Raw genomic sequence first — 15,249 nt, forward strand, 5'->3', positions numbered from 1 at the left:
ATGTTTCCGAGTTTTGGATCCAATTATTTTCATCCGAGGGATGTTTGTAGCTACACAACAAGGAAATTGTAAACTTTTGGAACAAAGGCTCGTTGGGCGACGCAGTGGATTGAACAATTTTGAACGAGTTTGGCAGATCTACATAGTTTCATAAATTAGACTATATTATACTTACAAAGTTACACACTTTTTTATATTTAATGTGTATTTAGTATTAAGCTCTCAATAATATAAATTATAAACACATAATATTTAATTTTATTACTTCAGAAGGCTATCTATGTCGCAGATCAGATTTCAGATAACCTCGGCTTTTGATTCGAAAGTAACGACCTAGATAGGTATCCACTACAGGAAAAATACAATAAAACGATGAAATATTTGATAACATTTATTAAATACCATTCCCCCATCTCGGTGCAGTCTGTACGGATTTTCTTCTTAAGCTATTTTCATATGGGAACTTATAATATGGAAAATATGACCCTGTTTTTCTATTTAATACTAAGTATGGCGGCAAATTTGACAGTTGTGATTTAGACCAATTTCTTCTTTGTGTCCCTGTGTTATAGTTTGATACATCTGAATGTCTTGAGTTAGATGGTATAGTGCTGTATGCTTGTGTTTCTCTTGCAATTAATATGCTGATTATGATTGAAGTCAGGATTATCTGTAAAAAAATAAAATATATTAGTGCTTCCTTCATTGATGTCAGTTACTAAAACTAAAAAGGAAGGAAGTTACAAATTATATCAGAGGAAAAGTAGTTGTAAAATATTTTTTATATATTTTTTTTCAAATTTGCAATCATTGTCATATAAATAAAATGTCACCGAGGAGTAATGAAGCTTCCTGCTGCTGAAATAATTATTCAAAACGGTTCAGCAGTTTCGTAGCTAATTAATTCATTTCACAATACAACACAAACATATTTTTTAAGTAGGCTTTTAATTATTATGGCTATTGCACGGCTCTGGACGACATCATTATAATTATATATATAAGAATGGTATAATAACACGTATTATGTTTTAGGAATATGAGTAATACCTAGGAATTACAGTCTAGGCCTATGTACAACAAGGTTATATTAGTGAATGGCAGAAATAGTAATTAATACTCTTAAGTATTGATATCAGTAAATTCTAAGTATTTATTTTTGTATAAATATGTATAGTTGCATACAGTTAGTTCATTAAAATATTCCATGTTTTTACAATTGTTTTGACTTGCATTTCAATTCACTTGTAGAGTTTTTTTCATGATATAGGTATCATAGATCTATATTATTATATTATTTATATTGTATAATGCATAATTTTAATAATATATATTTTACTAGCTTAAAGGTATCTATCATTATGTTTAAATTTAAAATTTTGAAATAACTAGCGGAGAATGTAAATCCTTTACTTCATCCTACTTATTTATGCTTGTATTTCATGTAATTAATAATTAATTAATGAAAATTACAAATCGACACGCATTTAATTGGTATTAATGATACATATATACGTACTTATTACGAGTTACACACACGTAATTTATCTATTTATGTCGCTTTCATATGTTGTAGGTACCATAATTTGAAATACATACATAAAAATAAATATATGAAAGAAAAATCAAACTCTCATCTATTTGTACCTAAGCTAAACATATATTTTTATAGTGTAAAAGATTAGAACATCAATATTAAATATAAAATGTTACATTATTATAGTAATGTTGCAAATTGCGACACAAATATCGAATTATAGAGCCATTATCGTAATTTATTATTTTTTACTTTTTAAATTTTAATAAATAAATAAATAAATATTTCAACACGACACGGACAATTTTCACACACGGCACGATCTGATCACATACTAAGCTTTCGCTTGTTATGGGAACCGGATGGCTGATAAACATACAAATATAATACATCATAAATATTTACGTCCTATTGCTTGATCCTTTTATAAAAATGATTGAAACAAACTTCTATAAATTTTATTAATATTTGAATTTAACATAATTAACTATGTCCTTTCTTAATTGCAAGTTTAACAACTAGCCTATAAGTATCCGTTATTTTCAGGTTATTGAAAGCATATGATTAATAAATAAGGAAGGAAGGACGAAATTTGGCGAGTAATAGCTTATAACTGGATTAACACATGCTCTACAAATCTACATTCATACTCTAGATAAACATAATATAATTAATTTCATGTTATAGGTATCATTTACAGGTGGGGTTTAGGGAAATATTGTTTAGATTACTGAATTTTCTATATCTACACCAATATAATCTGCAGTGTGTTTGTTTGTTTGTTTGTTTCAAATCTATATGCAACCTCTGGTCCTAACTGTTTTTTTTTTATTTTGCTCCGGTCAACACGTGCAGATCAATTATATACCTACAATTTTACTCAAAATGGGTTTCTAATAGTAAAATAAATTTTATAGTAGATCGAATTGATAGAGGCGTTTTGAGTGCATTTGATCTTAACTCCTTCAAAATGGACAATTTCGAAGGAGTTAAGATACACCACAAGAATTTTATTAGCTTTATTGAATGTAACAAAAGCACTCAAAACGACTCTATCAATTAGATCGACTAAAAAATATTTTAGCATTAGAAAGCGTACTAAATAACAAAAGTTTTTTTCAGGGTCAACTCGGGGTAAGCAGCTAGTCGATTGTAAAATGAAAATTTCTTTTGAAAGTGTGAAACGAATAACTAATCTTAAAATAATCTATTTGTTAACTTATTATTAAGATCTTACCCTTAATAAGAAAAGCCTTATATTATCCATGGTTCACATGTGGAAATCACAACACAAATTGAAAATCAATGTAAAGAAAGTGCTTCCCTTGAACTTGACGATGGTCTTATATTGACTATTTTGACTCACTTTTTAAAACGAGAAAGGCGTAGAGTCGATTTTGGTGCGCAATTTTTATGAAACAGGCAAACGTGTCTATGTATCTTCTATTTTTTATTTTGATATAATAGAACTACGTTTTTAATAGTCAGGGACAAATTTAAAAAGATTTTAAATATAAAGTTTAGAGTAACAAAAACAGAATACCTAATTATTAATTATTATATAGGAAATCACTCGATTTTTATTAAACCAGTTACCAATTTATATAAACTGAATGAATACAGTCATTTAAGTAAACAAAAACAAACCATGAAATCAAACGGTATATAAACAAAACAATAATATAATAAATGATATACATATATCTTAATCACATGATCGCTCCAATGTTTATTATGTATGTTATCTTTATTCGGAATTTATTATTTTTGTTAACCTTTATGTTTTCAAAATATTCATTTATCACTTCCCCGTATTTTGTACTAGTATATTATCATAAAAACATTTAAAACATCATGATTATGGCAGGTATATTATCGTAAGTTGATTGTTTATAATTTTTTTAATGTTGAAATGAGTTGTCATGCAAATTTACGAATTAAGTTTACAGTCAGGCGCCATTGGTGTATCAAATATTTTGCTTTTATATTGTACTAACTTCCACTTATGAGTGTTTGAATAAATTAATATTTGTTCAGCTGATTAATTATATCAATCAGCATATCCAGCCACTTTGAATTAGTATACTTTGCATGAAAATGCAATAAGTAATCATATTTACAAATATCTTACAATACCCATTATATGAAAAGCCTCAAAATTAAATTGAACTTAAATGTAAAAAAGTTCAACTCTCAAAAATATAAGATAACAATCTCCATGTCTTTCTTGTCCACAAAGTGTGTCAATTATCGAGTATTTGCATGTTACAGTACCAGTGACACATAAACGACTCTAACATTTTAAGAAAACACCAAATACAAGATTATATGTCCCGTTCGTAACTTATTCTAAAAAACGACTGACTCTGTTTATGGATCGTGAATTCTTGGATTTAGAGTTCTAACAGACGAACGGCAACTTCAGCCGTCGGCACATGTCGACGACAGTCGTCGGCACGTCGACGGCAACAGTCTTGTCGTTCGTCTGTAAGAACTCTTAGACGTTTGTCATGGTTGGAAATTTGAGAATTCCTAGGATATAATATAAAGTAGCAATCTATTTACTTACATATAAAATTATTATCTATTTATTTTCTATTTTTGGATCTCAGAATAGGTCATAGGTAGCGTTAGCTACTATTAAGTATTCTGTGTCATAGCTAAACAATATTTTATACCTTTAAGAGATAAGGGTGCCCTAGCAGAAAATCTTAAAGTATTTTAAAAATTTAACCTGTCAACAGACATCGTATAACTATAGTAAAACTGCTTTGTTGATAATAGAGAAAAAAAAAACGATGTTACCCTTCTACGACAATGTGCTACATTTAGGTGTACTTATTGAAGTATAGAATACATTGACAAAAATACAATAAGTAGACACATAAGATTTTGTTATAGAAATGTATGTAATAGATGTTCTGCTTAATATCATTAGTAGGAGTCAAGTAAGGCAGAACTATAATTTCTTTTTTGTAGCTATTCTAAAAATATAATGGTTGCTCAAATCGAGAAAAAAACTATAATGTTTAGTAATAACTAATAACATTGAATTGGTTTATACACGTGTTTATTACAAGGTCTTTAACCTTTTTATCGTCTATGTATTATTATTATTATCTGTACTACATATACATATATACAAATAAATTAACAAAATCTGTCTGTTTGGATCGATACTATAACGGATTTTTAGTATATTATGTATCTTATAACTTATTAATTACTAGAGGTCCGCCCTGGCTTCGCCCGTGGTACATATTTCGCAATAAAAGGTAGCCTTATGTCCTTTCTCGGGTATCAAAATATCTCCATACCAAATTTTATGCAAATTGGTTCATTAGTTTAGGCGTGATTGAGTAACAGACAGACAGACAGAGTTACTTTCGCATTTATAATATTAGTATGGATATTATTGTATTGTCGTCAACCTCATGCAAAAAAAATATTTTTGTTACCTAATGTTTACAGCTTGATATCTCATTCCAAAATACCTAATACCTACTACATATTATATTTTTTCCGGCTCGTTTTGAAGTCGACTAGACTGATTTTAACGGAACTTTTAAATTTTTAAAATATACGTCAGAATATAATAATATAACATGAACTTTCATTTTTAGCCCTCAACAAAAAAGAAAGGCTGTTTTGAAACTTTTGCATTTATAATTTTTTTTATCGAAAGTTTTATTTTTTGAGTACATTATTAGTTGTGTTTGATGGTTATTGAAATAGAACTCTTAAAAATATTTATTCAAGCTAATGTAGAGATCCCAGCTGATTTTCTTTAATTTCAATAGTATTTTACATAGTTATTTTTTGATTTACTTACGTGTTGAAATAAGAATATTACCTATATATTATGGTTTTCTTTAAAAATTGAATAAAGGCTTGTCTGTCTCATACTAATAAACATAATAACGTTATCAAACAATCTAAAAACTAGTTCCTTCGAATTTTCATTTTGTGTTTGATTTACGAACAGATTTACATCTTATTAATTAATTTGTCCTGCTGATACAGATCAAAAGAGATTCGCAAATAAATATTTAGCGTATCTATTTTTTTTAGAAAAAAATAATTTAGCGTGGGAATGAATTTCCATAATATGTCGTAAGTATTTATAGAAATTTCAAATTAGTATGTATGTCTTATTTGCTCCGGCTTCACCTGGGTTAACCTGACATAAAAAAATTGACTTTTAACTCGTTAAAAACGTGGCTTTCTAAATTAAAATCGATGGAATAGTTTTCTGTTTTATTAAAAATTTGCCTCTTTAAGATATGAGTGTAGATAGGTAATGCGGCCGCTTTTATATTCGCCGTGCTCTGTGACAGCTGGAGCTGTACAGTCTAATATTATATAGGTTGCCCAATATTATATAGGTTGCCCAATGGAGCCGTGGATGAATTCCACAAGTACCTGACACTCAAAGCGGCTTTTTTGTTTGGCGACTCACGATGTTAGCCTGAAGGGCTACTACATCTAAACGCGGGCGCGTGGGTGAACGGAAGGTTCGCCCTGGTAGCGACATGCGCAAGGGCGTCTCCCCTTAACTGGGATCACGAACCATGGCTTAGGCTGTCGCTTGACTTGAAGTTCTGGATGGTCGGGCGCTCACCAGTGTGGGCGCGGGAACGTGGAACAAGGGACCTCGTCTTCGCTGGCCAAGACGGTGTACTTTTCTCTTTAGGTCTTTATAGACCAGTCCAGTCATGCTTTGCTTTTGTAGTCTCATCGTCGGAGTCGACCAAGACGTGTCTACTGTCTAGGTCCACTGAAAGCCGCTCGATGGATCGCAGTATATAAATAGTCGGTAGTCAACTGCACAGTTGGAAGTGGGAGCTACATGACCTACGGCTCTTTCCTGTGGGTTCTCGGTATGCGTAAACGCATTTCCCAGTAAAACATAATTAACTTACCTTGAACTCAAAAAATTTGAATGAATTGGGATAAAAAAATAATCTAGAGCATTAGAAATTTAAGAAAAATACTGACACATTTATTCGATGAGGAAATCTAAAATCAATGGTTATAAGTAGTAATTTATCTGAAAGTTTATTATTATAGTTGCGATTCTAAATTCTACTATATTATTATACCTTCTAAAGCATTCTTAGCAAATATTTTTACCAGCTTGTTTGCTTTTTATTAATTTCTCACAGTGTTTCTTCTCTGTAGGTGTTTAACGCATTTTTTGGCAATTAACATAAGAATCAAATAGATATAAAACGAAAGAACATCTTTATTATTTCTGTTCATTCAAATTATTAGAAAAGTTGTCCAATGGCCAGTATGTATTTATATAATAATCTTTATTCTATAATAATAATACCAACACACACATAAAAATGTTAAAGCCAAATTTTCCTTACCATAATTTGCTATTCAATACATACATACATCGCTAATATAACAGATTTTTAATGATGTACTTATGCTACCTAAGTATATTATGCCGTTATAAATAATGACGTCACTTAGATATTGTGAATGCATTTTGAGGTTTGTTTACTTAGATGAAATTTTATTTTTATTTTTGTAACGATATTAGTTAAAATGCAATCAATAATTTCGTTTTTATAATTATTCCAGTCATTTGATATTTAGTTTCATTGCGTGATCGTAGTAGGTGATACTTCAATTTCTATCATGTAATACACTCATCAATCAACCTTTAATTAAATTATCACGAAAACGTAACCAATAAATAATATAAAATAATATTGTTTTATAACTTCAACAAATTGATATGAGTCAATATAGCTGATAGAGCAATAAATTAACATAGCGTTTCCTATTAAAACTGTGAGGATACATCGATATTTTCAAATTTTTAATTTTTAATTTATTATTTCACGCATGGCTACACTTTTTATATTCTGAATGAGCAATTTAACGTTCGTATTACCCAAGCTAATTGGAGTTACGAATAGCAATGACACGCGATTGTATTTTTCCTTTTTACCGTACAGACTGGGTAGACACTTTGACATGCAGTTTTTCATTTAATAAGCGGTCAGGTAGCTGCTTACATAAAATCCTTATAAGATTCATGAATAAGTCCAATCGGGCGTGAAGTTATAAACGGGTACTGATTTCTTTTAGCAATTATGTTTTGACCGTGGCTTTGTTCATTTAATTGTTCTTATGCGACACCTTTAAATATTGATCAAGGTCTTTCTGAAAGGGTTTTTTGGTCGTGAATATATCTAGTCTACACAAAAATATTGTAAAGAGGGAAGGATTTGATTGTTTGTTTTTTGAATTGAATAGGCTCTAATGGACCGATTTCAAAAATTATTTTATAGGCTATATTTTATGACGTTTTTTTTTATCTCGGGCGGAGCCGGGACGATCGGCTAGTTGTGGATAAAAGATAATTTCTAATACATATATTAAAAAAGAAATTGTGGCCCCAATATTACCTATTAATATAAAAACCTGTATAAAACACTAGCTTTCCGACCGCGGCTTCCCGCGTTTTTAAAGAAAAACCCGAATAGTTCCCGTTCCCGTGGGATTTCCGGAATAAAACCTATCCTATGTGTTAATCAAATTAACCGTCTATAATATGTGTGCTAAATTTCATTGTAATCGGTTCAGCAGTATTTTTCCGTGAAAGAGTAACAAACATACAGACACATACAACATAGGATTGGATTTGATCCGAGGATAAGCGAACGAGCGAGCAGATGCAATGATTATGGAAGAATAAGCATAATTATGACTGACCTAAATTTTTTGTGCTTAGCATTTAGCATGCTGCATCTATTATTCTAACTATACACAGCTTTTTACCATTAAATGAACATTTCAATTACTCTTACTTTCTCCTGGTAATCTACATGCATAATCAATAATTATGTTATGAAAAACGTCTATAGCTTCATGAATGGATTGAGATAGATATCAATTAAGATTCAGATATAAAGTCGATTATTTCATTCATAATCTATAATCAACGGATCTTGCTCTAGTCTTTACTATGAAGACTGTAGTATTGGGTGATGTTTCATAGACATGTTTTTTTTTATTGTTTTGTATTTAAATTTGTCTAATGTTATTTTTACATGAAAAATTAGGCCTTTCTTATAAATTTTGAAAAATTTAGTTAAGTGACACGTACCTAATTAAATTAATTTTTAATCGAATCATATATTTATGAATAGTAATAGCTCAGGAACTCCAAACAATCGAATGCTTGATGCACCGTTAAGTTCATACATTGTAAATTGTGGATCATCGTAAATTACTATGTGATTATTCGCATTGACAGCTATTGCGTTATCTCTCTTATTTTCATAACAATTAACGCTCCTGTAAATACATAATCATCTCGTTAACCTTGTCATTATATTTGAGGATATTTGCTAAGGGCTCTTTCCGTACCTGAATCCCACGTTCGTGCACAGCTCACCAACAAGATCGCGTTTTTTTCAACGAATACGCGTAAGCAATTTTAATATTTATGAAATTGCGATAAGACCTGATTTTGACTATTTCCAATTGCGTAAAGCGCTTACGAGGGTGGTGGACCGTAGCTGTTCTTGCATACCGGTCCGCAATTGGTTTTTACATGAACAAATAATATTATTCAAATAGGGCGTTTATTAGAATTGTTAATTCGATGTTAATTCTAATTCGGTGCAGTATAAAAATGCAGGTAACTTTTCGGAAGGCATCATTACAACAACACAGCTTGTTCTAGTGTGTTCGCAGCAAACCAACAAACCAAACTTAGCCATGTCTCGACTTACGGTAAGAGGGGCATGACAATTACAGGACATTTTGATAAATTATAAATTTTGAATTGTTAAAAACTCATGGTTTCCGTTGCAGATTCTCTTTGTCTTCGCAGTGGCGTATGAAGTACTAGGAGAAGGTTAGATAGCAACATGATACGATATAATTGTATTGGCTATCAGAGCATCAGATGATAATCTCTTAAATGTTTCAGCTGCGACGAAAGGGAAGCCTGCTGCGGACTCACACACTGCCCAAACCGGATACCTATCTCCAGTGATCGTATCGGCTCCCATCCACGGAGGCTATGGAGCCGGTCTCGGAGGGGCTGGTCTCGGCGGTTACGGCGGAGCTGGGCTAGGAGGCGCCGGCCTTGGATTAGGTGCCGGTTCGGCCGCACCACTCAACAACGCCGGCGCAGTCAGTGCCGCACAATTAAGCGCCATTCAAAACGCCCAGGCCGTCCAAGCCGCCCAGATCGGAAACGCAGCCGCCGCCGGAATCCAGAGCGCCCGTGTCACCGAAGTCGCCGCCAGAGCCGGACAAGCCAACGCCATCCAGAATGCCCAAGCATTGGACGCCGCTCGCATCGCCAACGTACAGAGAGCGCAGGCCGCCGCCTTAGAGAACGCCAGAGCCGCAGAAGCCGCGAGACGCGCCGCCGCCGCCAGCGCCTTGGAACTGTCCCGTGCCATCGAAGCCGAACGCGTCGCCAACGCCGCCCGTGTCCAGGCCGTAGCGATCGCCAACACCCGTGCTATTGAAGCCGCTCGTATCGCCAACGCTGCCAGGTCCCAGGCCGCCGCCGTCGCCGCTAGCGCTGCCCAAGCTCAAGCCGTCGCCGACTCAGTAGCCAGGAACGCTCAGGACGGTGCTCTCCTCTTGGGAAGCGGCGGTGCTGGTGGTCTCGGCGGATACGGCGGTGCTCACGCTGTGGTGGCTGCCGCTCCCGCCGTCGCCTACGGCGGCTACGCCGGACACGGTGGCTACGCCGGCAACGGTGGCTACGGATACCACGGCTACGGTCACTAAACGAACCATACTACAGTGATTAGACACCCAATGTCATAGATAGAAAATTTTAATTTCTACATCCATTTCGTCAACCCTTATAGAAATGGTTAGCGGCAGATTATCATAAGGACTGTGTAAATATAATCTAAATAAACTGCATCGAAATTGTTTTAAATTTTGTTTTTATTTTGTCGTCTGAGTGTTATTATTAAATTGTATATTTTACATTGAAGAAAACATAAAACACCACACAATACACACATTTACTGCTCATTCATAAAAATATGTGGCATAACTTGCTATAAGATAAAATAAAAATTATAATTATAACATGAAGCTGTTCAATAACTACATTATTAACCACATAATATAAAGTTATCAGATCTCAAAGCAACTCCTTAACAAGGAATAGAGTTATATATATTATAATATGGATCAATATTGATGAACATATTTAATATTAACGTATTCAACATTTAGTTTTCCTTGTATAAATGCATGGTGTCTTTTAAAAATTATATGAAATACATAACTACTTATTTAACTCTATTAAAAAATATTTATAATTATAAAATACATATAAGATAGTTAGATGCAGTTATTTATACATAGAAAGTGAAAATAAATTTAATTAATCAAACTGAGGTAGAGAGTTGATAATTTTTTTATTCAAGGCTTAGGGATGATTACAGCAATAAATTCTTACGAAATAGGATATTTCCAATGATTTAATAGGAAACAGCAATCAAATATTTCCTTGAGATTCCATATGCAAATATAGGTTTCCCTTGTTTTATATCCGACGAATTGTTTAGGCGTTGCCCACTTGAAATTTTAGGAAATAAATAATTTTTTACTTACTTAATCTGTTTATTTTGTTTATTAATGTTAAATATGATGATTTGAGACATAACATCACGTTAGAAACTGCAAATAATAAAAAAAAAGACGGGTTGCACTCCGGGAGTGCCGGCAGAAGTGAAAACTTGATTATTAACGTTGAGCATGTTTAATATTTTGGAATGGTATCCGTCTTACGCTTTTTCGATCAGGTCACGTGTCCTGACGCAAGTTTAAGATTTTATACCCATTACAGAAAAAGTGCTCAACGCCGCTAAAGAAGTTTTCACTTCAAAAATATCTAGGATAACAATAGTCATAAGATTCATTTTTTTTTTACAGTAATACATTGTACAATCGTTGTTACAGTTTTTGTAATTCTTTTCCTTTAGTATTTGGTTGTGGTTCTTTTATTATTTAAAATAGCAGATTATAATATATGAAAATCAACTTATCGATGAGGAAGAACCAAAATCACGGAACTGCCTTTTTTGAGACCAATAAGTGCCTTATGTACTTTTGCCAGTGGGTCAGGTTTGAACTACTTTTTAATTAATCAATTTTCATTGATTAAATAAATGCCATTATAACTCTTTCACATGTTTTAATTTTAAAAATATAAGTACACAATATATTCTGTTCTATACATAGATATAATTTGAACGTAAATAGAAACAATAGTAATTAATTATTACCTACTATGTAATGTCTTTCAAAATAACACATCTCTTGTCTCATGTTGCGTGCAATTTTAACCGATTTAAAAAACAATAGTAATTAATTAAGAATCGTTAATTATTATCCATTCAATTTCATGAGTAATTAAATTACAGATACATTTTAATTACTGTGAACAAATAGTGTAATTATTATAGAATGACGTATTTGCATTTATTCTTATGTAGGTATGTTTAGTATGTAATGTGGGCTACTCACATACCTGAAGCGAGGGCAATTTTGGAATTGCACCCTTAATTGGCTCCTTAATTGTAATGAGTATAGGCAAGCAGGGGCAATTTAGACAACGGCTGAAATTGCTCCGACCGTCGTGCAACCTAGATTGTTCCAATATTGCCCCTGCGGCAGGTACTTGAGTAGCCGGCTTTAAATAAAGGTAGTAATAATACTGGTTCAATTGTTTGCTTATTTTGAAATCTTGAAATTGTATGTTAAAATTAATACCTTAGTGATAAACCATGTCGTATTAGTTATTTGGTGAGAATTTTTTGATAATTTATTGTAGGATCTCTAAATAAAATAAATACAGAGCGTGACTTAATGTTATCAAGATGTTTGTTGTTATGTTTATGTTATTGTAAATCAATAAGAAATATTCGAGATATAAATCATGTAAAGATCCCTTTTATTTGCACAATACATATATAATACATGTATGTAAAAAGGGACTTACTGGAGGGAATTATATGTTTAGATATTGCATTTTATACTTATAGATCGATCGATCTTTAACATATTATCGTCGAATTAAAAAAAAAACTGTTACTTTCGTATTTATAATTGAAAAGAAATATTCTGCTTCGCTACAGAAGGTAGCAGAGCACGTAGGTAATAATTTTTAAATTTATTGCCACAACTCTTCCTGAAAACTTTCATGAACTGTAACATGTACAACGTTCATTTCACATTTTGCATATTAACGAAAGTCTAAATTTAAATACTGAATGTAATTAACACATCAATAGATTGTTGGTGATTTGGTTTACTCCCAGTCATATGAAAGCATTTTGAGAATACTTATTTTTTAGTGTTTATGTAAACACATAATGTGAATCAATCTTTATTGTTTAGCTTGAACAGTTCCTGTATTTAAGTATATATTACAAGGGATACCCTTGATGTATGATAGACGGCAGCTTGGATTTGTCGCAAGAAGGTAGAGGCGCGGAAAATAATACGTTGTCGATTGATAACCATATTATAAAAGTTTGTCCTAATAAATTTATTAATTCAATAAAGACACGATAATAATGTTGCAATATTTATTTGTCTATCATTAGTCAATACATAGGTATATTGTAAGTATAGCGAGTCCGTAAACAGCGTAAATGTCATCGTAAATCAAATTAATCTCAATTAAACATACATAGATACAAAACGTACATCTATATTATTCACAACTAATACCGTTAACACAAAATATTATTTATTGACTCAATTTTTTCCAGCGGTTGTTGGGGTTTCAGGTTTTTCTGGTGGCTTTGGTAAATCTTGCGTTTTTGTTGTATTATGGTTATGTTGCTTTGATGCGTCACCACCAGGCGGCTTCATATTCTGGTTAACGTTGGTCGGATTCATGTGATTCATGTTTGGATTACTCGGATTCATGTGGTTCATATTTGGATTCATGTGATTCATGTTTGGATTCATGTGGTTCATGTCAGGGTTCATTTTATGATTCATATTATTCGGGTTTTCAGAGTTTTCTTCTGTTAGCGCCGCTGATACCAGCATCAAGACGCATGTCAATACCTGTGGAGATTTAAACATTATATTTATTACTAGGATCTTTTTCAATTGGAAAAATTATTTAAAAGATCAAAAAAAAAAAACTTTAAGTAATTTCAGCACATAATTGTGCTCTACCCTTTGATACAGCTAAAGAATAAGGACCACGTGTTTAAATGTTACTGAGTTTTTAATAATTTTGCGAATAACAATAGTTCTTCTTCAACTGATTAACGGCTATCAATATTGTATAGGTGGATTGGGCTGTGGAGTACTTTAATTGGTACAGTAAAATAAAAAATCTTAAACAATTTTTTCCGTTTTGTGAAGAGCAAGAATTATTGAAATAAGTTCTTTAAAAAAAAATGTTGTGTGGTTTTATGAAACCACGGTAAAAGTGAAACTGTTCGAACGGTTCCGAACACTGCTTTGTGTAGCGCATGTCGCGTGACGGTCGGCTGCCGAGTAGGTATACCTACTCGGCAGCCGCGATACACGCGACATGCGCTACACAGACCAAAAAGTTTGAGACGATATAATAAAAGTTTCACTTTTATATTATGTTAAACAACCCCTTTAGCTGTTTTACTAGCACTTTTTGGTTTACACAATTTAGTAGGTAATTTTTAATTTAAATGAATAAAAGATTTTCTTGTTCTAACACTCAAAAAGTGGGAAATGGATTTGGCGTTTGACTATGAAAACTCGGAATAAAATGTGAAGCATTTAGAGTTAGCTCTATGGCATAAGGCCGCGCTCTACTGTCTACTAGATCACAATAATTTAAAAACTTTTTAATAACAACAAGGTTACTATATTGTTAATGCCCCTTGAGAACTATATAGGTCCTTACTATAGCGCGTTACATTACAATATATAAAATCATTTTTATTACAAAACGACGCATTAACATTACAATATATAATATTATATTAAGAAAAATATTAGAAATAACTCTTAATTTAACAAGAGAAAAATATATTAGGTAACATTTAAATTAATTCGCTATAAGTACATTGAATGCACTTACCAGAAATCTTGCCATCTTGATGTAGGATCAACTTCCTTATAATTCAATTAAAACATACACATCCTTATATACTCATTGTTACAGTTATCCTTTCATTCAAACACTATTAAAACAATAAAAATCACACGACAATTTGAGCCTCATTCTATCAATTATTTAATTATTTCTTTGGAAATAAAGAAAATTGTTACAATTACATCTCTTATTGTAGATTTCCTTCGAGATAAGAAACGGATGCAATTAATTTATTAATAAGAAATTAAAAGACATTATTATGTAAGTGATTTGGTTAAGTACCTATTATTAATTAGTTTTAAGCTACATATTGATACAATGTTTAACAATATTTCTGTACCACAATAAGTCCATCTTGTATTAGCATTTAGCTACTATTATATTGTATTCTGTGGTATTAGATAGATTTTTTTTACCTAGTGAATTATGTTTTATTCTTTACATACATTGTAACTTTTGGGTAGAAAGCGAAAATTAAAGATTTAAAAATCTATACTAATATTATAAAGCTGAAGAGTTTGTTTGTTTGAACGCGCTAATCTTAGGAACTACTGGTCCGATTTGAGAAATTCCCTCGGTGTTAGATAGCTTATTTATCGAG

At 32.0% G+C, this 15,249-nt stretch overlaps 2 protein-coding genes and 1 long non-coding RNA gene across 3 annotated transcripts; 1 reads left to right on the top strand and 2 right to left on the bottom strand.

Moving 5' to 3' along the window:
* Window positions 1–378: 378 nt before the first annotated feature.
* LOC149481481 (uncharacterized) lies at window positions 379–3,106 on the bottom strand. The gene is made up of 2 exons (XR_016316844.1): window positions 2,775–3,106; window positions 379–670 (listed from the first exon to the last, which is right to left on the bottom strand). It is a non-coding gene; the product is annotated as an uncharacterized LOC149481481 (long non-coding RNA).
* A 6,063-nt stretch (window positions 3,107–9,169) lies between these two features.
* On the top strand, window positions 9,170–10,472 carry LOC149481482 (uncharacterized). The gene is made up of 3 exons (XM_089704688.1): window positions 9,170–9,298; window positions 9,380–9,422; window positions 9,498–10,472. Exons 1-3 carry the CDS (start codon window positions 9,284–9,286, stop codon window positions 10,313–10,315), a joined length of 876 nt encoding a protein of 291 aa, XP_089560814.1. The 5' UTR covers window positions 9,170–9,283; the 3' UTR covers window positions 10,316–10,472.
* Window positions 10,473–13,123: 2,651 nt separating this feature from the next.
* LOC149481483 (uncharacterized) lies at window positions 13,124–14,877 on the bottom strand. Its single transcript, XM_089705194.1, has 2 exons — window positions 14,634–14,877; window positions 13,124–13,627 (listed from the first exon to the last, which is right to left on the bottom strand). Exons 1-2 carry the CDS (start codon window positions 14,646–14,648, stop codon window positions 13,310–13,312), a joined length of 333 nt encoding a protein of 110 aa, XP_089561320.1. The 5' UTR covers window positions 14,649–14,877; the 3' UTR covers window positions 13,124–13,309.
* Between the last annotated feature and the right edge of the window lie 372 nt (window positions 14,878–15,249).

Source organism: Colias philodice, chromosome 16 (genome assembly GCF_061535455.1).
Source record: "Colias philodice isolate Cphi_HAF_F1 chromosome 16, ilColPhil1 Martin Lab GWU primary, whole genome shotgun sequence".
Taxonomy (NCBI): Eukaryota; Metazoa; Arthropoda; class Insecta; order Lepidoptera; family Pieridae; genus Colias; species Colias philodice.